Raw genomic sequence first — 27,540 nt, 5'->3', positions numbered from 1 at the left:
CTGAATTCATTGAACAAGCCAAAAGATAAAAGGTGATCACATCCTCAAGTGTGGTTTTCTAAATACAGTCTTGTCCTAATTATATGTTAAAAACAAGATTAAAAGAACCAATATTTCTACCACCTATTTATACATGGAACAATTTTTTTTCTACTATATCACTAAACATGTCATTTCTGAAGTGTTTAAGAAGAATAGTACAGTAGTTAAATCCTCGTACTATAAAATATGAACTAATCAAACAATTAATATAGGTTTTTACACTGGCCTTCTATCATCAATGTGTCCCTTCTAGTGGGTGAAATGTCATCTTGCCCATAAGCGCTCACTAGCAATGGCCGTCTCCTTCTGTGTCAGAGTATGTGCGGCTGTCATGGCGCTCGGCTCCACCTGAGTTATATCTGATTTTTGTTCACTTTTACAATGTCTGATTTTCTTGGATACACAAAGGACGGCGCTGGACCAGACGGTGCAGAAAAGTCCTTTCTACGTCTTCATTTTCACAATCTTTGGAGAGTCCAGTAGCCGCCAGCGCCGATCATATTCACAGGTCACATCACCAGTTGTGTCATCCATTGCCGCTCTTCTGCCGCCTTCTACCACGTCATGGACGTCACTGTCTTTATTTCCACTACATGGGATGACAGTCCGGTATTGCTGAGTCCCTGTGATGGGTTCTGCTTCCTGTAACTGATGTTATAACAAACTCTCCTCCTCCTCTTTGTAGTCCTGATTTGTACAATACATGAACTGGATGTTAAGAGTATTTTTCTCCCCCAATTTGAGGAGTGGCCTGGGTGATAAGATTTGGTGTGAATGTGGCCTCTGGAGGCTGGAGCTGCTGGCCGGTCATCTGCTCTGCAGTCACCGTCTACCCCTGGTCATTCTCAGCCCTAACAAAGCTTCTCCTCTGTCCTCTCCTGCTTCTAAGTGGTAACATAATAAAATAATACAGTAATATCTAACAATCTTGGATTATTTGGTAAATATGGACCCTACACTGTTAGACCACAGGCTGAACAGATCTGAAATCAAGATTTTTGAACTGACACTGTAATAGTTTTATTTTTTAAAATATGATCCCATCATGATCCCATCTTGTATTTTGGTACAGATGTGAATAGGAGCATAGCAGGGACATGTGCAGTTTTAGAAATTTTTAAATTAAACGTTTTTTTCGGAAATGCGTTTTAAAGTTTTGCGCCTGCGTTCGCATAGGTAAATTATTATCAAAGATACTCCTGTGACATATCTGGTGAAAGCCTGTACTGTTCTGAGTAGAAAGGTGTTTATTTTGTTTCTCTATCTCTTTTCTAGCCTGAGTTATGGGGAGGAATGTAAAGGCAGGCAACACCGAAATTCGCACTTTTTCCGAACTTTGAAAATCAATTAAAAAAAAAAAAAAAAAAACCTAGAATTTTTTTTTCTTCGCATTTTGCATTCTCTGACACACTATTACCAAATAACAAAATCTCAAAAGAATTAAAAATATAGTGGTAAAAATCATTGGTTCACTTGACATGGAATGACCCACTTGCATTTTGTTGTCGTCGGCGCAGCGTCAAAACGACGCATGCTAAGGCTACTTTCACACTAGCGTTAACTGCATTACGTCGCAAATCCGTTTTTTGCCGAAAAAACGGATGCGTCAAAAAAAGTGAAAAACGTATGCAACGCATACAGCATTTCGACGGATCCGTCGCAAATCCGCTAAACGTTTCCGTCGAAAATACTGGATGCGTTGTATACGTTGCATCCGTTTTTACCATCCGTTGCATCCGTTTTTACGACGGATCCGTTTTTAAAATGGGAGGCTCCCAAATTTGATTGGCTACTGGAAAATATGGAAAACTATATAATTACTGTTTTTACAGCCCATCTTTGAGGGTTTTAGTTTTGTGGCAGCGATGGAAGGTGTTCTTGTGAGGATTGCACTTAAATACGTGGCACTTATATACGTGGCACTTATATACGTGGCACTTAAATACGTGGCACTTAAATACGTGGCACTTATATACGTGATACGTGGCACTTAAATACGTGGCACTTAAATACGTGATACGTGGCACTGAAATACGTGGCACTGAAATACGTGGCACTTAAATACGTGATACGTGGCACTGAAATACGTGGCACTGAAATACGTGGCACTGAAATACGTGGCACTTAAATACGTGATACGTGGCACTGAAATACGTGGCACTTAAATACGTGATACGTGGCACTGAAATACGTGGCACTGAAATACGTGGCACTGAAATACGTGGCACTGAAATACGTGGCACTTATATACGTGGCACTTATATACGTGGCACTTATATACGTGGCACTTATATACGTGGCACTTATATACGTGGCACTTATATACGTGGCACTTATATACGTGGCACTTATATACGTGGCACTTATATACGTGGCACTTATATACGTGGCACTTATATACGTGGCACTTATATACGTGGCACTTATATACGTGGCACTTAAATACGTGCCACGTATATAAGTGCCACGTATATAAGTGCCACGTATTTAAGTGCCACGTATTTCAGTGCCACGTATTTCAGTGCCACGTATCACGTATTTAAGTGCCACGTATTTCAGTGCCACGTATTTCAGTGCCACGTATTTCAGTGCCACGTATCACGTATTTAAGTGCCACGTATATAAGTGCCACATATATAAGTGCCACGTATATAAGTGCCACGTATATACGTGGCCATATATGTGGGGTTGAAGGCCCAGGCCAGGTTTATATAGATTTGGGGGTGTCTGGCCATTTGGCAACAAAATCCAGCTTCTGAGCATGCTCAGTGTAAAAAAACATATTGCAGCGCTGCATTGCGTCGTACGACGTGTCCCGACGCATCCGTCGCTCATAGGCTTCCATTGTAGCCAACGACGCATGCCGCAGGATGCGTCGCGACACGTTTTTTAGGCGGAGACAAAAAACGCTACAAGCAACGTTTTTTGCCGACGACGTATCGCCAAATTTCGACGCATCCGTCGTAAAACGTACACGACGTATGTCAATCCGTCGCAATACGTCGCCAATACAAGTCTATGGGGAAAAAACGCATCCAGCAAAAACTTTTGCTGGATGCGTTTTTTCGGAAAAAAGACGTTTTGAGACGTAATGCAGTTAACGCTAGTGTGAAAGTAGCCTAAGGCATGCACATACATTCGCATGGCCTGTGTACCCAATGTTAAAGATAGGTATGCAGGACGCATGCCGTCGTAGGCGGAGCTGAATGGAAGAGGTGAGGCAGTGGATGGGGTTTAACAGAGGAACTAAGCAGCCCTCCGTAGCTCTGCTCAACATAACAGACAAAGCAATAGCTTCCCAACTTTCCCAGTTAGTCCCATCAATTTATTAGTTAGGATATATGGTTAGATAGGGTAGGTGTTTAGTATAGTATACGTTGTTTAGATTATTCACAATTAATAGATTTATATTATTAAAATTTAAATAAATCATCAGGGTTAGGCTAAAAGTTATGGTAATGCTTAAAGTTTATTGCAATAGTTTTACCAATCATTTATCAGTTCTATCAAGTATTTGATCAATTAGTTAAATACATTTATTACATTAATCAATTTGTTAATTTGTGTAATATACACATACAAATATTATATACAATATTATATATACATAATTTGATAGTTATAATTTAGTACAAAATACATTCCTAATACGGTCAGTGATCTATTAGTTCAAGAATTAATATATACCGGGGAGAAATATTTGATACACTGATGATATTGTGAGTTTTCCCACCTACAAAAAATGGAGAGGTCTGTAATTTTTATCGTAGGTACAATTTAACTGTGAGACAGAATCTAAAAACAACCCCCCCAAAAAAAAAAATCACATTGTATTAAATGCACCTGTTTGAACTTGTTACCTGTATAAAAGATACCTGTACATATAATCGCACTCCAACTTCTCCACCATGGCCAAGACCAAAGAGCTGTCTAAAGACACCAAGGACAAAATTATAGACCTGCACAATGCTGGAATGGGCTACAGGACAATAGGCAAGCAGCTTGGAGGGAAGGCAACAACTGTTGCCACAATGATTAGAAAATAGAAACACAAGATGACTGTCAATCTTCTTCGGTCTAGGGTTCCATGCAAGATCTCGCCTCGTGGGGTAAGGATGATTCTGAGAAAGGTCCCGAATCAGCCCAGAACTACACAGGAAGACCTGGTCAGTGACCTGAAGAGAGATGGGACAACAGTCTCAAACTTTACCGTAACACACTAAGCCATCATGGATTAAAATCCTTCAGGGCATGAAAGGCTCACACCAGCACATGTCCAGGCCCATTTGAAGATCACCAGTGACCATCTGGATGATCCACAGGAGGCATGGGAGAAGGTCATATGGTCACATAAGACCAAAACTTGGAATTAGTCCTACTGGTAATTGTATTTCCAGGAGTCCATCATGACAGCACCACAGTAGGGAGTCCTACTCAATCTCTATGGACAGGAAACGCAAGAGAAGTTAAAATCCGTCCTCCCCCTCAGTGCTTTACCAATCACCACACCAAGATAGATGCAACTGTTTTATTGAATTCTCACACACAAATGTTAATTTCACATAAAAATTCAGAAGTCACGGGAGGGAATATAATGGTGGTGTCATCATGGACTGGAAATACAATTACCGGTAGGACCAATTCCTTTTTTCCCAGGATGTCTCATGACAGCACAACAGGAGAAATACCAAATAAAGGCATCTCAGGGTGGGACTACTGCCGGAAGGGCTTTCCGTCCATAGGATAGCTGTTGACCTGATATTACATCTAGTTTGTAGTGCCTACAGAAGGTAGTTAGGTTAGACCATGTTGCGGGGTGCTGATCTGGTCTGCGGAGGCTCCCACTCTTTCAGCTCAGGACACGGAAATTGCTCTTGTGGAGTGAGTTTTAATGTTAAGCGGGGGTTATTTCTTCTCCGATTCATATGCCAGAGATATCGCTGAAGTAATCCATCTGGATAGGGTCGCCTTTGAGGTTTTTCTGCCCTTATTTCTTCCTGAATGCTGTACAAACAGATATATGTCCTGTCTCCAGGATCCTGTAGCTTCTACGTAATGCATCACTGATCTTCTTAGCCCAGAGTGTGGAATAATATTTCCTTCTTTGGAAGCTGACAAAAAGATGGTAGAACAATCTCTTGGTTCAAATTTGTCCTAGATATTACATTTGGAAGGAAAGAAGGGTAGAGTCTATTAACTGATCCTATTTGCAGATAAGGATCCCTCCCCTTACTCAGTCATGAGTAAGACTGCCTAGTGCAGTCGAAACGAGTCGACTGGGTCAGGTCGACCATGTAAATTTTTCTTTTGTATGCACCATATTTTCTTTTGAAAAATAAAAAGAAAAGGAAAGTCCAGTCCTGTTGAGCCAGACTCCAATTTTTTCTATTTTCCTTGATGTGAGACCAGGGCGAGGGTAGGTGAGCTGGAATCAAGTTTTTATAATTGTTATGCTGGACCTCGCCTAGGTTTTTTCCACGAAGAAGACCCTGATCCTAAGGGCTTCCCTCTGTCCTATTTTAAAAGATAGATTTGTGATTTTAGATATGGGGTTTCACCTTACAGAAATGGACCAAAGTAGCTATGCGGATCACTTACATTGCCAAGGGACTGAACGGCTAGTGGCTCTGAGCGAGAAGGATTAGCATCCATTGTTCAGACTGGGCATACTCAAACCCCATGACAGCACCCTTTTATATTGTCTTTCCTACATCCCCCATAGCATTTCCTTGCATTCCATAGTGGAACACACGCTGTTCTGTCCCTCTGAACCGGAAATGCATTCCATGCTGGAAAGCACGTGCGTCATCAAAAGGAGTCCTAGACCAGAAATGCGTTCCACGCTGGAACACACGCTGGAACACACGCTGCACGCGACCCGGAAGTTCGGCCAGCAGACGCATTGTGGCGCCGAGAGCCCTTGGCTGAGGGAAGCAACAAAGTCTGGAGCTAAATCCTGCTCTACCGACTTGGCGGATGGTCCCCTGCCCAGCGAGGTATCAGCCTTGAGCCTCTAGACAAAAGGAAGGGATCGACCGCTTCTGATCCCTGAGCTCCCAGCTAAATGTTCGCACTGCTGCATGTCTCTCTCTGCGTCGGCTCCCGCTAGGGACAGGAAAGACACTGAGGTTGAAGTGGAGAAGGGGTCTTGTTTCCTGTCCCTAGAGGATGAGTAGGTCTACCCTCTGTCGTGCTGTCATGATGGACGTCCTGGGAAATATAACTTTTTGGTATCAACTCCACTCGCCTGTTTGGAGGAAGAAGGAGGAGTACAACCCCAAGAACACTGTCCCAACGGTTAAGAATGGTGAGGGAATCATCATACTTTGGCAGTGCTTTTCTGCAAAGGGGACAGGACGACTGCACCGTACTGATGGATGGACGGGGTCATGTATTGTGAAATTTTAGCAACAACCTATTTCCCTGAGTAAAAACATTGAAGATGGGTTGTGGCTTGGTATTCCAGCATGACAATGACCTGAAACACATAGCCACGGCAACTAAGGAGTGGCTCCATAAGAAGGTCCTGGAGTGGCCTAGCCAATCTCCAGCCCTGAACCCAATAGAAAATCTTTGGATGGATTTATAACTCAATGTTGCCCAGCAACAGTCCGAGAACCTGAAATATCTGGAAAAGATCTGAATGGAGAAGTGGGCCAAAATCCCTGCTGCAGTATGTGCAAACTTTGTAAAGAACTACAGGAAATGTCTGACCTCTGTAAATGCAAATAAATGTTTCTGTATCAAATACTAAGTTCTGTTTTTCTATTGTAGCAAATACTTATTTCATAGAATCATAAAACGCTAGAGTTGGAAGGGACCTCAAGGATCATAGTGTTCAACCCCCGCTCAATGCAGAATTCACTAAACCATCTCAGACAGATGTCTGTTCAGCCTCTGTTTGAAGACTTCCATTGAAGGAGAACTCACCACCTCTTGTGGCACCCTGTTCCACTCATTGATCACCTTCAAGGTCAAAAAGTTTTTTCTAATACATAATCTATCTTCTCCCTTTCAGTTTCATTCCATTGCTTTTCATGTTTCCATGTGCAGATAAGAATAATGATGATCTCTCCACACTGACATCCCTTCAGATATTTGTAGACAGCTATTAAGTCTCCTTTTAACCTTGTTTTCTGCAAGCTAAACATTCCCAGATCCTTTAAGCGTTTCTCGTAGGACCTAATTTGCTCTGAACTTGAAACATTTTTTTTAATGTCTTTTTTAAAATGTGGTGACCAGGACTGGACACAGTATTCCAGATGAGGACTGACCAAGTAGGAGTAGAGGAGGATAATTATTTCACGTGATCTAGATTCTATGCTTCTCTTAATACATCCTGGAACTGTGTTTGCCTTTTTGCTGCTGCATCACACTGTTGACTCATGTGCAGTCTGTGATTTATTAGTATACCCAAGTCAGTCACATGTGCTGTTGCTTAATTCTATTACTCCCATTCTATAGATGTGATTTTCATTTTTCTTGCCCAGATGTAGAATCTTGGATTTCTCCCGGTTAAATACCATTCTATTAGTCGCTGCCCATTGTTCAAGCTTATCTATATCCTTATGAACCCTTTCTCTGTCTTCTCTCGTGTTAGCTATCCCTCCAAGCTTTGCATCATCTACAAATTTGATTACTTTACCTTAAATTCCGTTATCTAGATCATTTATAAAAAAGGTTTAACACTGGGGCCAGGACAGGGCCTTGAGGTACCCCACTTGAAACACTTTTCCAATTGGATGTGCAGCCATTTAATACCACTCTTTGAGTACAATCATTGAGCCAGTTATGAATCCACCTAACCCACAGCCTCGTCAATCCCATAGCCTCGTCAATCCCATACGTGGTCATTTTTTCAATAAGGATAGAAGGAGACACTTTATCAAATGCTTTGCTGAAGTCGAGATATACTATATCTACCACAATTCCCTGATCCACCCAGTCAGTGATTCCATCATAGAAGGAAATTAGATTAGTGTGGCATGACTTGTTTGCTACAAACCCATGCTGGCTCTGGTTAATTACTGTATTCATATCCAAGTACTTATATATATGCTGTTTAATAATTTGTTCAAATATCTTTTCTGGTAGAGAAGTAAGGCTCACTGGACTGTATTTTCCGGTGTCAGTCTTCTTTCCTTTTCAGAAGATTGGGACAACATTTACCCTTCTCCAATCTTCTGGGACTTCTCCTGTTTTCCAGGATTTTTCAAAGATCCTGGCAAGTGGATCTGCAATTTCCTCTGACTATTCTTTCAGTACCCTAGGATCTAATTTATCTGGACCACAAAATTTAAATTAATTTAAATTAGTAAGTGTTCCTACACCATCTCTCTGTTTATGGATAGTGTGGATAATTTTTATTTTTTTGATGGCACCGGTTGACAATTGCTTTCTCAGAGAACACGGATGCAAAATAGGAATTCAAAAGTTCGCCTTCTCAACATAATTTTTGACCACTTCACCCTTTTCATCCTGTAAAAATCCTATAGCATCTTTGACTTTTCTTTTGCTTTTGACATACCCCCAGAATCCTTTTTTACTGCAAGCCTTACTTCATTACTGGCTTTAGCTCTTCTTACTCTTACCCTACATTCCTTGCAAACAGCGTTATATTCTTCTTTAGATCAGCCCCCTTTTTCCAGTTGATATACACTTCTTTTTTCACTTTTAACAAGTGATTAAGTTCTGTGTTCATCCACCCTGGTCTCTTTAAATGCTTACAATTCTTGATTCTTTTTGGGATAGTTACCGATTGTGTTACCGATTTTCATTTAGCAAAATCTCCCATCCTTCTTGGACATTTCTGTCCTTTAGAACTTCCAGCTATTGGACCATTCTCTACCCTCTTTCTCAGTGCATTAAAATCTGACTTTCTGAAGTCCAACCTTAAAGTCTGCGTCCTCTCTTGTCTTCCTCTTCTTGTAATCCAAAATTCGAGGATAGCATGATCTCTGGCTTAAATTCCCAGCCACCTTTACTTCCTCAACCATTTTCTCCCTGTTGGTAAGAATTAGGTCCAAGATTGCAGATCATATTGTTCTCTCTTCTACCTTTTGAAAGATAAAGTTCTTAGCAAGAGAAGATAAGAATTTTCTGGACAAAATTGCTTTGCCTGAGAGAGATTCCCAACAAATATCTGGATAGTTAAACTCTCCCATGATCACTATGTTGTACTTTTTTGAGAACAGAGACATCTGATGTAAAAAGAGTTAATTCATATGTCAAGTCTGTCCATGGGCCTATAGTAAACACCTACAATAGTGTCCTTACCCAAACAGTTTCTACAGAGCTACCAGTCTCTGAAGCTTGGATCTCTGTGGAAATATTAGTTTTCCGCAAAAATACAATGCAACACCTCCTCCCTTCTTATTAATCCGGTTTCTAATAAATAAGTTGTAGCCTTCAAGGTTTGTATTCCAAGAATGTGTATCATCCCACCAAGTTTCAGAGATGTTTATGACATCATATCTCATGCAAAAAACGATTTTGGCTCTCACAGTTGAAGTATACCTAAAATAAAAATGACAGACCTCTCCATTATTTGTAGGTAGGAAAACTTTCACAATCAGCAGCACGTCAAATACTTATTTTTTCCATTGAATAAAAAAATATATGAAGTAATAAAATGGCATGTCAGTCTTCTACTACAGAGGAGGTGTATGCTCTTTCAGGTTCTGACAGTGAAGAAAGTAACAGACGGCGATGAGGAATTCAAAGGTTTTCGATGCAGCGACAGTGATAGCTCAGAAATGAGCAGTCATTCTGGTCCATCCTCAAAAGCGACAAGGACCAGTACAAGACAGGCAAATAGCACTACTGGAGAAATGTCTCCAAATCAGAGAACAATGCCCACTACAAGCGAAGACCCTAGTACTAGTGAATTGGCGCATGCCAATCAATGTTCAAGGGGATTTGCCACCTAATGTAGCAATTCCTAGATGGTTAAGTTTGCATTCAGCTACTACATTCATCCCTGATTTAATGTCATACCTGATATAAAAGTGGAGTTGGAAGATTTTGGACCAGTTCATTTTTTAATTTGTTTGTGACAGATAAGTTGCTAGAGAATATTGTCTTGCAAACATATTTATATGCTTGCCAATTTATCAGTCAGAATCCACAATCCTATTAGGCTAGTTCAAATTTATAGAAGCCATACTTCCTGAAATGAAAACTGTTTAGAGAGGAGTGTCATTTCCAAAATGGGGTCACTTCAGGGCGGATTCTGCTGTTCTGGCACTTAGCAGCTCTGAAAAGTGCCAGAACAGCAGAATCCCCCTGAAGTGACCCCATTTTATAAACCTCTGGATGTAGTGACCATTTTCAATCCATGACACATTTGAATGGAGCTTGCTTAATTTCTAATTTACCTATTTTCCCACATAAAAATGTAAAATCTTGGATTAAAAAACATTTTAGTGGTAAAATTGTAAATATTTTTTCTTCACCACCCAATGTTATAAAAATCTATGAAAAATCTATGAAACAGCTGTGGTGTCAGTATGCTCACTGAACCACTAGAGGAATTCATTCAGGGTGATAGGTTGTAAAATGTGGTAACTTACGTTGGGAAGGGGTTGGTTCTGCTATTCTGGCAACTCAGAGGCTCTGACAATGTGACAGGTCACCAACAAACCATTCTATCCAAATCTACAATATTACTTTCTTGGGGGAAATGTAGTTTCCAACGGTATTAGCACACTCAGGAGAAATTTCAAAATGGACTGTGGGGTCCATTTTCTCCTTTTACCCTTGGGAAAATGATAAATTTAAAGCGAAATCAAATTTTTCATGAAAACAACGTAATATTTTATTTCCACATCCCAAGATTTTAAAACTCTGAGGCATCTGTGGTGACAAGATGGTCATCACACCTGCAGATAAAAAATTTTGGGCTAAAATAACATTTTTGTGAAAAATTTATTTAATTTTCACAGCTCAACATTATAAAATTCTGTGAAGCCCTTGGGGTTCAAGGTAATCACTAGTGATGAGCGAGTATACTCGTTGCTCGGGTTTTCCCAAACATTCTCAGGTGGTCTCCAAGTATTTGTGACTGCTCGGAGATTTAGTTTTTGTTGACTCAGCTGCATGATTTATGGCTGGTAGCCAGCCTGACTACATGTGGGGGTTGCCTGGTTGCTAGGGAATCCCCACATGTAATCAAGCTGTCTAGTAGCCGCAAATCATGCAGCTGCGGCAAGGAAAGCTAAATCTCCAAGCAGTCACAAATACTCGGAGACCACCCGAGCACGGGAAAACCTGAGCAAAGAGTATACTCGCTCATCACTAGTGCTCACCAAACCTCTAGATAAACTCTGTGAGGGATCTAGTTTCAAAATGGAGTAACTTGGGGGGGGGGGGGGGGGGGTGTTTCCACTGTTTAGGAACCTCGGGGGTTCTCCAAACACAACACGGCATTGTCCAGTATCGAGGATAGTTTTGATCTCCAATAGTCAAACGGTGCTCGATCCCTTCAGAGCCCTGCCGTGCGCCCAAATAGTATTTTCCAACACGTACGGGGTATCTACAGTGGGGAAAATAAGTATTTGATACATTGTCGATTTTGCAAGTTTTCCCACCTTCAAAAAATGAAGAGGTTTGTAATTTTTATTGAAGGTACACCAACTGTGAGACAGAATCTTAAAAACAAATCCAGAAAATCACATTGTAAGATTATTACGTAATTAATTTACATTTTATATAATCAAATAAGTATTTGATACAATAGAAAAACAGAACTTAATATTTAGCACAGAAACCTTTGTTTGTAATCACAGAGGTCAAACATTTCCTATAGTTTTTGACCAAATTTGCACACACTGCAGCATAAATTTTGGTCCACTACTCCATACAGATCTTCTCCAGATCACCGCTAGGCAACAATGAATTTCAGGTCTCTCCAAAGATTTTTTTATTGGGTTTAGGTCTGGAGACTGGCTAGGCCACTTCAGGACATGAAATGCATCTTACAGAGCCACTCCTTTGTTGCCCTGGCTGTCTGTTTCGGGTAATTGTCATGCTGGAAAACCCAGCCATGACCCATCTTGAATTCACCTACTGAGAGAAGGAGGTTTTTGGCCAAAATCTCATGATACACAACCCCATCCATCCTCCCTTGAATACGGTTCAGTCATCCTGCCCCCGTTACAGAAAAGCACCTTTAAAGTATGAGGTTTCCACTACCATGCTTCACGGTTGGGATGGTCTTCTTGGGGTTGTACTCTTCCTTCTTCCTCCAAACATGGCGAGAGGAGTTGATGCAAAAAAGTTCTATTTTGGTCTCATCTGACCACATGACCTTCTCCCATGCCTCCTCTGGATCATCCAGATGCTCATTGGCGAACTTCAAACAGGCCTGGACATGTGCTGCCATGGGCAGGGGGACCTTGTGTGCACTGCAGGATTTTAATCCCTGATGGCGTAGTGTGTTACTAATGGTAATGTTTGAGACAGTGGTCCCAGCTCTCTTCAAGTCATTGACCAGGTTCTCCCGTGTAGTTGTGGGCCGATTCCTTACCTTTGTCAGAATCATCCTTAACCCATGGGGCCAGATCTTGCATGAAGATTGACAGTCATCTTGTGTTTCTTCTATTTTCTAGTAATTGTGCCAACAGTTTTTACCTGCTCACCAAGCTGCCAGTCTATTGTCCTAAAAACACACGACCCCGGAAGAGGCGATCAGTTTAAGGACACCCGTCGGGTGTGAGGGGAATGCAACACCATGCTCTGTGACTACACCTGGGTATGCACACCATGGACATTTAGTCCAATACAATTTGGTGTTATGGGTAGGTTTTTTTTTTTAAGCCACATGTTCAATATGGAACTTCTCTGCTGTGATGCACTCCTTTATACATGTATACTGCAGAGCCTATGAATGGACTGCACTAAGGTATATTAATAGTTTTTTTTTTTTGTTTTTACTTTTCATTGGCTTTCTACCTGCATTTAAGCAAATTTTTGAACTCCAAGACCCCTACCCTTATATATCCTTCTGCCTCCCTACCCTTATTTACATCTTTAACCCCTTTCTGCCAGCTGACGGAATAGTACGTCAGCTGGCAGAACCCCCGCTTTGAGGTGGGCTCCGGCAGTGAGCCCACCTCAAAGCCGCGACATGTCAGCTATTTTGTACAGCTGACATGTGCGCGCAATGAGCGCGAGCGGAATCGCGATCCGCCCGCACCCATTAACTAGTTAAATACCACTGTCAAACGCTGACAGCGGCATTTAACTAGTGCTCCCGGCCACGCGGCCGGACATGCTCGCACCGCTGACCCCCGTCACATGATCGGGGGTCATCTGTGCATTGCCATAACAACCGAAGGTCTCCTTGAGACCTCTATGGTTGTTGATGGCCGATTGCTTTGAACGCCACCCTGTGGTCAGCGTTCAAAGCAACCCTGCATTTCTGCTACATAGAGGTGATCTGTGCTTCACCTCTATGTAACAGAGGCGATCGTGTAATGCATGCTTCTAGCCTCCTATGGAGGCTATTGAAGCATGCCAAAAGTAAAAAAAAAAAAGTATTTTATATATTTTTTTTTTTTTTTAGATTTTTAAAGTTCAAATCACCCCCCTTTCGCCCCAATCAAAATTTAAAAAAAATAAAAAATCAAACCTACACATATTTGGTATCGCCGCGTTCAGAATCGCCCAATCTATCAATAAAAACAAAGGATTAACCTGATCGCTAAATGGTGTAGCGAGAAAAAAAATCTAAAAAATTGGAGACGCTACGGGTATCTTAAAATTGCGCAATTTTTTTTTTTTTTTTTTTTTTTTTTAGCAAACTTTGGAATTTTTTTTTACCACTTAAATAAATGAGAAACTAGACATGTTTGATGTCTAAGAACTTGTAATGACCTGGAGAATCATAATGGCAGGTTAGTTTTAGCATTTGGTGAACCTAGCAAAAAAGCCAAACAAAAAGCAAGTGTGAGATTGCACTTTTTTTGCAATTTCATAGCACTTGGAATTTTTTTGCCATTATCTGTTACACGGCATGGTAAAACCAATGGTATCATTCAAAAGTACATCTCGTCCCGCAAAAAATAAGCCCTCACATGGCCATATTGACAGAAAAATAAAATAGTTATGGCTCTGGGAAGGAGGGGAGCGAAAAACGAAAACGAAAAAAGCTGCTGGGGTGAAGGGGTTAACAACTGTCTGCAGCGTTTCCGCTTTATTGGAGGATTTTCTGCCCTATCTTTTTAACCGTTTTAAAATTTTGTTAAATTAATAAAAATATTTTTGTTTTATTCTAATTCTTGTTTGTATTCTCTTCCTATTAGCTGGGGGACCCCCTACTGAATTGAGTGTATTTTTGCCTTATTACCAGACTTGTGCAGGTCTACAATTTTGTCCATGGTATCCTTAGACAGCTCTTAGGTCTTGACCAAAGTGGAGAGGTTGGAGTGTGACTGATTGTGTGAAAAACTAACAGGTCTGTGAGAGCCAGAATTCTTGCTGGTTGGTAGGTGATCAAATACTTATTTCATGCATGAACGTGCAATTTAGTTATTTAAAAATCATATAATGTGATTTTCTCTTTTATTTATTTATTTTTTTAGATTCTGTCTCACAGTTGAAGTGTACCTACGATAAAAATTATGGACCTGTCCATTCTTTGTAGAGGGGAAAACTTGCAAAATCGGCAGTGTATCAAAAACTTATTCACCCCCCCCCCCCCTCCCCCCAGTATGCAGCTCTGGCAAAAATTAGGAGACCACCCCATCAAAACCCTTGTCATGGGTAGCCCAATCTCCAGGCCTGAACCCCATTGTAAACCTCTGGAATGTAATGAAGAGGATGATGGATAGTCACAAGCCATCAAACAAAGAAGAACCGCTTACATTTTTGCGCCAGAAGCAGTGGGAAAGACTAGTGGAAAGCATGCCAAGATGCATGAAAGCTGTGGTTAAAAATCATGGTTATTCCACAAAGTATTGATTTCCGGACTCTTCCTGAATTAAAACATTAGTATTGTTGTTTCTAAACGATTATGATCTTGTTTTCTTTGCATTATTTGAGGTCTGAAAGAACGGTTTGTTTTTTGTTCTGTAATTTTGACATGTCTCCTTTTCAGAAAAAAAAATACTACATTTATTGCTTGGGAATTAGGAGACATGTTGTCAGAATTTTTATCGAATAAATGAACAATTTACATTTTACTCACAAATATACCTATAAAGAGAAAAATCAGACAAAGTGAACATTTTGCAGTGGTCTCTTTAATATACAGCTCTGGCAAAAATTAAGGGAACCTGTCACCCCCAAAATCGAAGATAAGCTAAGCCCACTGGCATCAGGGGCTTATCTACAGCATTCTGTAATGCTGTAGATAATCCCCCGATGTATCCTGAAAGATGAGAAAAAGAGGTTAGATTATACTCACCCAGGGGCGTTCCCCGCTGAGGTCCGGTCCGATGGGCGTCGCGGTCCGGGGCCTCCCATCTTCTTACGATGACGTCCTCTTCTTGTCTTCACGCTGCGGCTCCAGTGTACTTTGTCTGCCTTATTGAGGGCAGAGCAAAGTACTGCAGTGCGCAGGGAAAGGTCAGAGAGGCCCAGCGCCTGCTCACTGCAGTACTTTGCTCTGCCCTCAAGAGGACAGAAAAAGTACTCCTGCGCCGGAGCGTGAAGACAAGAAGATGACCTCACCGTAAGAAGATGGGAGGCCCCAGACCAGACCGCGACGCCCACCGCAGCGGGACCGCCCCTGGGTGAGTATAATCTAACCTATTTTTCTCATCTTTCAGGATACATCGAGGGCTTATCTACAGCATTACAGAATGCTGTAGATAAGCCCCTGATGCCGGTGGGCTTAGCTCATCTTCGACAGGTTCCCTTTAATTCCTGACCTAATAAATCACTACAGTATTAGGAATGTAATTTGTACTAAAATATAACTATCATGTTATGTATATATAGAATTACAGTATATACAGTATTTGTGTATATTCTTTTTCTCACTGTATGTATTCATGAGAAATTGGACAACAAATTGTATCGTGCATGTTCTCCTGTTACCCTTGTGAAAATTAAAAATTTTGGTGTAAAATAACTTCTACAACCTGTCTCCTCCATACATCTGTGACATGACCTCCTGGTACTTAACCACACACAACCTTCGATCCTCTCAAGATCTCCTTCTCTACTCCCCTCTAATCTCTTCTTCCCACAACTGCATATAAGACTTCTCTCGTGCTTCCCCATACTCTGAAACTCTCTACCTCAACACATCAGACTCTCGCCTACCACGGAAACCTTCAAAAAGAACCTGAAGACCCACCTCTTCCGACAAGCCTACAATCTGCAGTGATCCTTAGTCTGCTGAACTGCAGCACGATCAGCTCTACCCTCTCCTAGTATATCCTCACCCATCCCCCGTAGACTGAGCCCTCGCGGGCAGGGTCCTCTCTTCTTCTGTACTTGTGTGTGCCTTGTATTGCTCATGTTTATTGTGCTTGTCTATATTTGCCCCTTTTCACACGTAAAGCGCCATGGAATAAATGGCACTATATAAATGTATAATAATAATAAATTGCCCCTAACGCCAGTAAGTTTCTCAGACCTGACTTGCGAACGTCCTGAGCAAAGAGTTGTGTTATTCTTACTCTCTGTGGAGGGTAGGAGGTAAACTATCTTCCCTCCTTGGATGGATTATAGGACCCACGGGTTGTTGCATATTTCTCGCCATTGTGGAAGGTAATGTAAGAAGCGACCTCCTTCAGGGCCGGCCCGAACATATATTTCTCCTTAAAGGGAATGGAGCATAGCATTATTTTGGATACCATACCACCACCCCATGACCTCTGCCAAAGAGCCCATCTCACCGAGTTGGATAGGGCTGACGATCTTGCCGCTACTCTGAGGGATTCCGACGAGGCATTCGCTAAGAAGGCTGTAGCATTCTGAAGAAGGGGTAGTGAGGCGAGGATTTCCTCTCTGGGGGGTCCCTGTTGCAAGATGTTCTTTAAGCTGCCCCAACCAGCGCGACATTGACCTGGCTACAGACGTTCAGTATTTGTGTTCAGTAGCGCTGCTGACAACTCCCTGGATTTTCTGAGGAGGCCCTCCATCTTGCGCTCCAGGGGATCCTTCAACTTGGAGGAATTCTAAAATGGCAAGGTAGTCTTCTTGGCCACGTGAGCGACCTGAACGTCTATGTTAGGCACCTCGAACCAGCACTCCTCAGTCTCCTCATCAACCGGAAATCTGTCCTTTAACTCTGAAGGAGTGGTAAGCCTTTTTTCTGGAGAATCCCATTCCTCCAGAACCAGCTCACGGAGGTTTTTATGTATCGAGAACACCAGCTTCCTTTTTGATAGGAGACCCCCTGAACATCTCCTGCACTGAACGTGTAGGTCTTTCTTCTTCCACCTCCATGGTTCTCATCACAGCCATGAGAAGCTCCTTCATGTTTTCCGAGGAAAAGTAGTACCTCCTATCCTGTACTTCAGGACCCGGACTCCGCTCACCCTCCTCCAGGACTTCTTCCGACATGGACTCAAGGGAATCCTCCTCCTCCTCCTGATAGATCCTTCTCTTCTTAGCTGTTGGGGGGACGCTGGGAGCAGCCACTGCTGGGAAAAGAACGCCAAGAAAGACTATCTCCTGGTGGACTATCCTTTTAATTTCATCCCTTAAGGAGGGCTGTTCCTCTTTAAGAATTTTCTCTATACAGTCCTGACATAGGTGCGTCCCATGTGAAGACACAAGTTTCTTTGCACAAATTCTACATCTACGGCCAGTGGCCTTGGATTTACTGCTTGGTGCAGGTTCCTTGTCCCCCTGAAAGAGGGGAAATGGCAAAAAATGGTCTTTAAAATCTATACCTGCACCATGGCCGGATTCCAAAGCCTGTATACTTACAGGCACTGGAAAAGCGCTGGGCTCCACACTCCATGCTACCATACAGTTTGTCCAACCTTGCTTGACTTTCTGGATATATCTCAAGGCGCGGTGCATATAATAATTATAATTAAGAGAAAAAAAAAATATATATATATAATATCTAAATCCATAACCACTAATATGCACCAATGGAAAGTAGAATGGACATTCGGAACCATATAGAACAACAAACGAACAAAAAACCGAAACAAAGTCCAAAATATAAATTACAAATTTTATTAAAATATATATAATATGATGTAACAGTGGGAAAAATACCGTAAAAGGAACATCACCAGGGACAATTAGTCAAATATAACACCTAATGTGATAGTATATATAAGTTTATACCCATGGGCAAAAATTACATGTAGCAGCCAGGAAAATAATAATAAATAAATAATCCATAATAATTAAAAGTGCATGTACAACTAGTACAATATATATATATATATATATATATATATATATATATATATATATATGTGGCTCAAAAGAAAACCAAAATTTACAGATATTGGTGCAAAATAATAGTGCTAAATCTAAGCGAAATAAATTATGTAGTAATCATAGTGATATGGTCATAGTGACCCTAAAGATGAGTTGCCCAGCAAGAGACAAGAAACAAAGTATAAAAATGAATGAGAGAAAAAGTACAAAGAGAAGGAAGCCACCTAATGTTACCTGCTGCTTAAGCCAAATGGGGTAGATGTCCCTGGGATGTGCCGAGCCCCGACGCGCGTTTCGGCGTCTGCTTTCGTCAGGGGGTCACCCCCGGCAGACGCCAAAACGCGCGTCGGGGCTCGGCACATCCCAGGGACATCTACCCCATTTGGCTTAAGCAGCAGGTAACATTAGGTGGCTTCCTTCTCTTTGTACTTTTTCTCTCATTCATTTTTATACTTTGTTTCTTGTCTCTTGCTGGGCAACTCATCTTTAGGGTCACTATGACCATATCACTATGATTACTACATAATTTATTTCGCTTAGATTTAGCACTATTATTTTGCACCAATATCTGTAAATTTTGGTTTTCTTTTGAGCCACACATATATATATATATATATATATATTTTGTACTAGTTGTACATGCACTTTTAATTATTATGGATTATTTATTTATTATTATTTTCCTGGCTGCTACATGTAATTTTTGCCCATGGGTATAAACTTATATATACTATCACATTAGGTGTTATATTTGACTAATTGTCCCTGGTGATGTTCCTTTTACGGTATTTTTCCCACTGTTACATCATATTATATATATTTTAATAAAATTTGTAATTTATATTTTGGACTTTGTTTCGGTTTTTTCTTCGTTTGTTGTTCTTGCTTGACTTTCTGTCTGGAGTTCTTTTATGCCAGGCCACCAGACCAGCGCCTCACCCCAATCAGAGGGAAACCTCTCGTCTCTCTCCAGCTGCAAGGATCTCCAGATGGTGTCCATCTGCTTCGGAATTCAAATTTCCCAGGGCATTACACCGTGGGACGGAAAACCAGAAGTGATGCCAACGCAGACCGCCTAGCGTGTGACATCATATCCGGGTGCCAGGCCCATGCGTCTCCTCGAAGGAGGCCGGAAACACACCCGCCACATACCAACTCTTCGTAGCATGAGCAGGGCGAGGAGATGGGACCTTGAGACCTCTGAGGATCCGCCAGACTTTAACCGGAGGCGCAGGCTGGGGGAAACAAGTCCTGGGTCCACCGGAGCAAGGAACAGCACAGGGAGAGGGACGGTAAGCCGACCGATCACCCACTGTCCGGCTATCTGTAGTCCCTGGTGTCTGCCACCAGCTCAGAGCACCACAGGATGACCTTTTCATCCCTATAGGGACAGGAAAAACACTGGGGATAGGAGTTGGGAGGAGCTAATTTACCTCGTTGTGGGGGTTATTGGAGAAAATGGCCTGGTCATGAAGGCCAAAACAGACTCTGGCGCGAAAAATTTAATGACCATATCTCAGCCTGCATTGCAGCCACAGCAGCGATCTAGGGCTTGTTATAAAGCAAAATTTCAGTCAGAAGTATCGATGACTGGACCACAATTAAAGTCATCACTCGTTAAAGTATATCGAAATGGTTCACTATCAACACTCACTTTAACCTATACTATCTTATACTATACTATTACAAAAGACGCTCAGCTTTAGGGTGCAGTCAGACAGCAGTATAACAAGGACGATGATCGCATTGCAATGTTCGGACTGACTGGTGGCTGTGCTGACCAGGGCGTCACAGCTTCATATATTTATTTGTGTGTCCAGCTCTGTTCAGGGGAGCCGCCGGCAAGTCTGTGCACTGCGATCGCCATTCGTATTATACAGCTGTCTGACCGCGCCCTTAAAACAAGCCCTGCAGGTCTGAACCAGACGCAGCAACATTCAGCCTTCAGTGTCAAGAAGAAAAGGGAGGCAGATGGTCAGGGTGGGGAGATGACAGCTGTGAGTGGTCATCAACTTCCCTGTGGCGCAATCACAGGGAGCGGAAGAATTGCTAAGACATCCGGCGGCAGGCTTAAAGAGCCCGTGCCCATTATGTCATCTTCGCTGACATCCAGGCTTTGGCTGGGCCTCATAGAAGGCACTTATTTTTACGATATTACTATATACGGCAATTACTATGGTTTTGCTGTATATGGTGTAATTAAATTAACGATCACAGGTCAAGTCCCCTAAGGGAACTCAAAGTAAAAAGTAAGTAAAAGTTTTTTAAAATGTAAAGAAAAAATTCTGATATAAAGAGTAGAATAGCGCCTTTTTTCAAAGTTAATAATAAGGAAACATAAAAACATTTGCTATCAGTGAGTTCAGAAAAGGCCGATCTATCGCAACATAAAATTTACACAATCTCTAAAAAAAAAAAAAAAACAACAACAAAAGAAATCTAATCAGAATGCAGGTTTTGTTTGCTGCAACTCCACAATAAATGCAATATAAAATGGAATGCAAAAATAGCTTAAAACAGAACAAAGAGGTTGTGAATCCATGCTACATCCTACTATAAAATTTCTGCTGTGTAGATAACAAAACAAGCCAACAGCCAAAAATGTTTTTTTTTTCTTATACAACCTTAGTGTAAATATTGCTATGGTCGTGTTTTCATGATGGTTTTCTTTTAAGCAATGGAGTGATTAATGCATGATTACAAAGAACGTGGAAGTAGCCCAGTTTTTAGAATTTGCTACTGTAAACTTTGATAAGATCGTGAATTCTACTTACCATCATATTCCGGAAAATAATCAACTAGATGGGAGTACATAATTTTCTCCTCAAGGAGATCTTTCTTGTTTAGAAAGAGGATGACTGAAGAATTCTGAAACCACGGATATGTGATTATCGTCCTAAATAGTGCTTTGCTCTCTTCCATCCGGTTCTGCAAGAAGAAGTTAAGAACATATTAAGGACAGTGAAGTGCGATACATGAGCAGGGAGTCACAGAACAGAAGTCAGTTTTCGGCAAGATTTATTGTGGTGACTGCTCACATTTTAAGAAGCAGTAACACAATTCCCATGTTACACTGCTGAAAATGGAAAATCCTTTTAGTATAGCTAAGTAGACCTCAAACGTTGGCAGGCCTGAAAAATAAAGCAGACTTTCCCTGCTCCAGTCTCAATGTTTTAGCTGCAGCAGTAACATCATATTAACATCATTGCTGTAGACAATCAATGAGCTGATAGGGAAAGCATTATTTTATTTTACGTGGTTGAAAGCGAACACCCATTTAAAAGGGGGCTGTCCAGTGCCAGACTAACATAAATTGTAATTTTATAATACAAAAAATAAACAATATAGTTCAATAAAGGCTACCTTGGTTGATGAAATCCTTCTTGTGGTTGTTGTTTAATCTGTATTTGTAGTTTAAAGTTAATGAGATTCTCGTGCTCTGGGGCGGCCTGTGGGGGGGATCTTCTTGTGCCGCTCTGCTTAGATATTCAATATATTCATCTGTGTGGGCTTATGACAGGTCATTGATCCCTCAGTAACCTCCCCCCATTTACATACTGAATATAATATGGTTTGGGGAAGGGGGTATTAAAAAAAAAAAAAATAAAAAAAAAAAAATCACATTTAGCAGGCAGGCGCCAGGATGCTGAAGCCATAAGGATGAATATGTAATCAGAGCAACACAAGACCCTCCACAGGCTGCCCCAGGGCACGAGCATCTCGTCAACTGAAAACTACAAAAAGATTAAACAACCACAAGACGGATTTCATCAACCAAGAAATCATTTTAATCAGTATAACTGCGCTAACCTGACACTGTATGTAGGCTACTCAGCACAATCCGGCTGACAGGTTCTCTTTAAAAATGTTTTAAAAAAATACATTTTACTGTGTGTATTTATATCTCAGTGTATCAGTAAAGCTATAACCAAGCCACAAACAGCCCATCATGCACGGCTCAGAGGCCTAAGGCAGTGTGCCCCAGCACCCTGCTGCCGACAAACCGCTCCAAAGCCTAATGCTGCCTCCACCATGTCTCACTCTGGGTATGGCTGACCTATAGGTGATGTGCAGTGTTGGCTTCGAACCAAACATATATTTTCAAATTATGGCCCAAAAGTTCAACCTTGGTCTTACACTAAAAAACATTTTCACACATGCTTTTGGCAGACTTAAATGTATGCTTTGGCAAAACATATCTGGCTTTGATGTTTTCCTTTGTAAGAAACCCTACCCCATAGGACAGACATATGAAGACTACGGAAGAATGTTTTCACACACAGCATACAACTAGTACTTGCTAAAAATTTCTAAAAAAAAAAACCAAAACACAAAAATTGAGCTTGGATTAAGTTGGTATACTTGCAGCACATAAACGCATGTTCACATTGGCCATAAAGCATACAAAACCTAAAAGAAACAAAATGAGCAAAAACCCTGCTGTAACTAAATAAGTAAAAAGCAAAAGTGCACTTAAATAACCCAGAGTTCTTAGTAATACTGTTTTTATTTAAAAATAGCATAAAAGCCATCCCACTGTCGACAAGGTGACCCCGATCGGGTTGGTCCAATGCTATCTAATAATAAAAACCTTACCATGTGTCAGAGTTGACCTCAGTGTGTGAATAAGGGCAGACAAAAGGACTTTGCTTTTTACTTATTTAGTTATAGCAGGGATTTTGCTCATTTTGTTTCTTGCTAGAAATTTCTGCAGCTCCTTTACATGGAACCTGTCACAGCGGACTTACAGCCAGCTTTGCAGGGATACACTGCAGTCAGTCAAAGTGCCAGGGCAAGCTTACAGCTGCTACTCACAGTGATACAAGCAGTGAACGGTAATTGCTCTGGCATGCCTGTATGACTGAAAGAGGCTCCAGGGAGGAACAGAGTTTATTTTCTCCTGGATGACACGGTCTCGCAAGGTACATTTCTAAGGCGACGTTCACAATTTGCATTTTTGATGCTTTTTTTTTTTTCCCTGCAGGCAAAACCTGCTCTTTTGGCTGTAAGAAACTTGTTGAAAAAAAGCAGGTTTTGCTTAGTTTTTATGGTGTTTTTTTCCCTGCGCTTTTGTTTTCCTGTACATTTGTCTCTTTTGCGTGATGATAATAGTGCGGGGAAAAAAAAATCTGATTCTACTTCATCAGGTTATGGCACCAAAAGCGCAGCAAGAACTGATACCTGTGTTTTTTTTGCACCATGCATTGCTTTCAATGGGTGAAATGCGCTGAAAAAAAAAAGCTGAAAGTAGTGACACGCTATTCTGCAAAACCAAAGGTTGTGCACAAAATGCTGAGGACAAAAAAACCAAGCTGTGTGCATGAGATTTCTGAAATATGACTTTACTGGTACTGTAAAACGCAGGTGAAAATTTGCATAAAAACGCAAGGTGTGAACATAGCCTAATGCTATTAACTTGTAGATTAATCCAATTTCTGCAAGTTAATAGCGTTTTATGATGTGATAGGTTCTCTTTAATGTTGCTGTATGCCTCTTAGAAGCCTCCTAGACCATTTTTCTTCTTGCCTTTTCATCAATTTTTGAGGGACGTCAAGCTCTACTTAACGAAGTTGTCCGCTACTATAACCTTTTTTTTTTTTTTCATAAATCTTGCTATTATGTGCCACTGAAAACATCTACTGTGTTTATTTGAGCAATATTACCTTTTATCATGCTGTAGCAGCACATCTTTAGTGCTGGATCCAGCTCTCATGGGGTTAATCGACAACTTCCTTTCTCCTGACTTATTGTGCTCTAATACTACAAGTTCCATGATGCATTGCCCTCGCCTGTAACTCTGCACCTGGCACACCCACTCCAAATCACACCCCAACACCTCCCTCCTCTATCTTCAAAAAGATTTGTGATGTCATTTCTGTCCAACCTCCTCTTTTACATTTGTCCAACCCACACTCCATTACACACGGATGGATGGATGGATGGATGGATGGATGGATAGATAGATGAATACATACAGAGATATCTATATATCTATGTCTATTTCTATATATATGTCCATATCCATGTTACTAAACCCCTTCACCCCTGGAGCTTTTTTGTTTTCGTTTATCGCTCCCCTTCTTTCCAGAGCCATAATTTTTCCGTCAATATGGCCATGTGAGGGCTTATCTTTTGCGGGACAAGTTCTACTTTTGAACGACACCATTGGTTTTACCATGTCATGTAACAGAAAATGTGAAAAAAATTCAAAGTGCAATGAAATGGCAAAAAAAGTGCAATCCCACACTTGCTTTTTGCTTGGCTTTTTTGCTAGGTTCACTGAATGCTAAGGCTGTGTGCACACGTTGCGGATCTGATTGCAGATCCACAGGGTTTTTTTGCCGCACAGAATTGCATCAAATCCGCAGTGTAGTGCACAACCAATGTAAGTCTATGGGAGCCGCAGACTTGTTATGCACATGCTGCGGAAAAAGCCGCACCGAAAAGCAGCTTTTTTTTCTCGCAGCATGTCACTCCTTTTGTGCGGATCTGCAGCGTTTCTGCACCTTTAGACTTTCATTGATTCGGGCACATCCGCAGCAAAACCGCAGATATAAAAAAGATCGGCAGTTTTGCTGCGGATGTGGGTCCGAGAAACGCTGCAGTTCGGGAGGAGGGAAGTGAGTGGGCGGAAAGTGGGCGGTGACTGTGTGCGTGTATGTGTGTGCTGGGTCTGCGGGCTGTTCGGATGTGTGCGGGACTGTTCGGGTGTGTGCGGGGCTTTTCGGGTGGGTGCGGGACTGTTCGGGTGTGTGCGGGACTGTTCGGGTGTTTGCGGGGTTGTGCGGGGGGTCTTTTGGGGTGTGTGTGCAGGCATCATCCGATGGGACTACAAGTACGCAGCATCAATCTGCAACTAATTCGGATGTAATCTGGACAGTGGACACACACCCTACGCTATCCATACATCTATCAATAGATATATCTATCCAGATATATCTATAGATAGATATATGAATAGATAGATGTATGCATCTATAGATCTATCTATATGTAGATCTGTCTATCCATTTCATCTATCATCTATCTGTGTGTGTAATGGAGTGTGGGTTGGACAAATGTAAAAGAGGAGGTTGGACAATGACATCACAAATCTTTTTTTTTTGTTCAATACATCTTTATTGAGCTTTCAAAAACACACCAAAACGCATAAAAACCGCGCAAAAACCGCACCAAAAGCGAATTAAAAAATGCATCAAAACCGTGCAAAAAACTGCTTTAAAAACGCATCAAAACTGCACCAAAACCGCACCAAAAACTCCATCAAAACCGCACCAAAACTGCACCAAAAACTGCATTAAAAACTCACCAAAAACTGCATCAAAACTGCAACAGGTTTTGATGCAGTTTTTGGTGCGGTTTGGATGCATTTTTTGGAAATAAATAAATAAACGGAAAATGTGCATGCATGAAAAAACGGATTCCGAGGCCGGATTCATCATTTCACATCTCAGTTTCATATGTTTTTTGCCGGATCCGTCGCTGTGCGTTTTTTCGCTGGACAGAAAAAAAACTTTCCTCTGTATGTGTTTTCCGTCCGGCGGAAACAGCTTTTTTTGACCGATCCGGCAAAAAACGGATGAAACGTGTGGCCATCAGGCGCAATCCGGCGCTAATACAACTCTATGAGAAAAAAACGGATCCGGCGGAAAAAAATGGATCCGTTTTTTTCAAAACCTGATGTGTGACAGCAGCCATATATATGGATAGATACATCTATGTATTTATAGATACATCTATTTATAAATATATCTATAGATAGATATATCTATAGATATATAATAGAAAGGCCGATGTTTCTAAGGCTACTTTCACACTTGTGTTTTTAGCAATCCGTCTTTTTGGGAAAAAAACGGATCCTGCAAATGTGCTCGCAGGATGTGTTCTTTACCCATAGACTTGTCTTAGCGATGGATTGCGACGGATGGCCACACGTCGCGTCCGTCGTGCAACGTCCGTTGGCACGAAAAAAACGTTCAAGTGAACGTTTTTTGTCCGTCGCGTCCGCCATTTTCTACCGCGCATGCATGGCCAAAACTCCGCCCTCTCCTCCCCGGAATTCAGAATGGGCAGTGGATGCGTTGAAAAACTGCATCGACTGTCCACGTGCACAAATTTAACAACATGCGTCAGTACGTCGGCCCGACGCATAGCAACGGACCTGTACCGACGCAAGTGTGAAAGAGGCCTTAATGAGCGTTTAATTTAATAAAAAAACGGAAAAAAACGGCATAGGCTCCCGCACAATTTTCTGCACCAGAGGGGGAAAGCCGACGGTCGGGGGCCAATATTTGTAGCCTGCTATAAATATCAGCCCTCAGCTGTCTGCGTAGCCTTTACTGGCTATTAAAATAGGGGGACCACCCAAAAAAATGATGTGGGGTCCCCCTATATTTTATAGCCAGAAAGGCTACGCAGACAGCTGCAGGCTGATATTCATAGCCTAGAGAGGGGCCATGGATATTGGTCCCCCCCTGGCTACAAATACCAGATATGGGGTAATAAGGGGTTAATGTCACCTTGCTATTGTAGGGTGACATTAAGCTGGGTTAATAACGGAGAGGCGTCAATAAGACGCCTATCCATTATTAATCCAATACTAGTAAAGGGTTAATAAAACACACACACATTAGGAAAAAAGTATTTTAATATTCTTCATTTCACCATACTTACCATACTTCAGCGCCTGCAAAAAACATAAAATAATAAACCATATACTACCTGTCCGCCGTAGTCCAATTAATAACAAGTGTCCCACGACGATCTCCCCTATAGAACAGTGACATCGGGTGATGTCACTGCTCTATAGGACCCTCAGTGACACACTGACAGGAGACAATGGCTCCTGCAGTGCATCACTGAACTATAGTAACCTCTGAGTCTCACTTTATGGCAATTGCTGCCTGGGAAAATATCTCACACAGCAATGGCATAAAGTGAGACTAGGGACTATTTTCTCACAGGGGCGTAGGAATACATTGTGAGGAATACATTGTGGAAGGATACCTTCCATCATTGTATTCCTGGAGCCCCTGGAGAGCAGTCGCATCAGCAGATGCTCCTGCTCTCCACGGGAGATCGTCGAGGGACACTCGTTTTAATTGGATTTCTGCAGATCAGGGAGTATAGTGTTTGTTTATT

The 27,540-nt window shown here is 41.5% G+C and overlaps 1 protein-coding gene across 1 annotated transcript in view; it reads right to left on the bottom strand.

Annotated features, from left to right (window-relative positions):
* Window positions 1-27,540, bottom strand: part of LOC143760083 (guanine nucleotide-binding protein G(q) subunit alpha) — a 175,609-nt gene that overhangs the window by 4,319 nt on the left and 143,750 nt on the right. The window contains exon 6 of the mRNA XM_077249003.1: window positions 21,174-21,327. Coding sequence (XP_077105118.1) covers window positions 21,174-21,327 — 154 coding nt within the window. The remainder of the gene's footprint in view (window positions 1-21,173; window positions 21,328-27,540) is intronic.

Source organism: Ranitomeya variabilis, chromosome 1 (genome assembly GCF_051348905.1).
Source record: "Ranitomeya variabilis isolate aRanVar5 chromosome 1, aRanVar5.hap1, whole genome shotgun sequence".
In the NCBI taxonomy this organism is placed as follows: Eukaryota; Metazoa; Chordata; class Amphibia; order Anura; family Dendrobatidae; genus Ranitomeya; species Ranitomeya variabilis.
The sequence above is the reverse complement of the archived record's forward strand: the minus strand, read 5'-3'. Positions and strand labels throughout refer to the sequence as shown.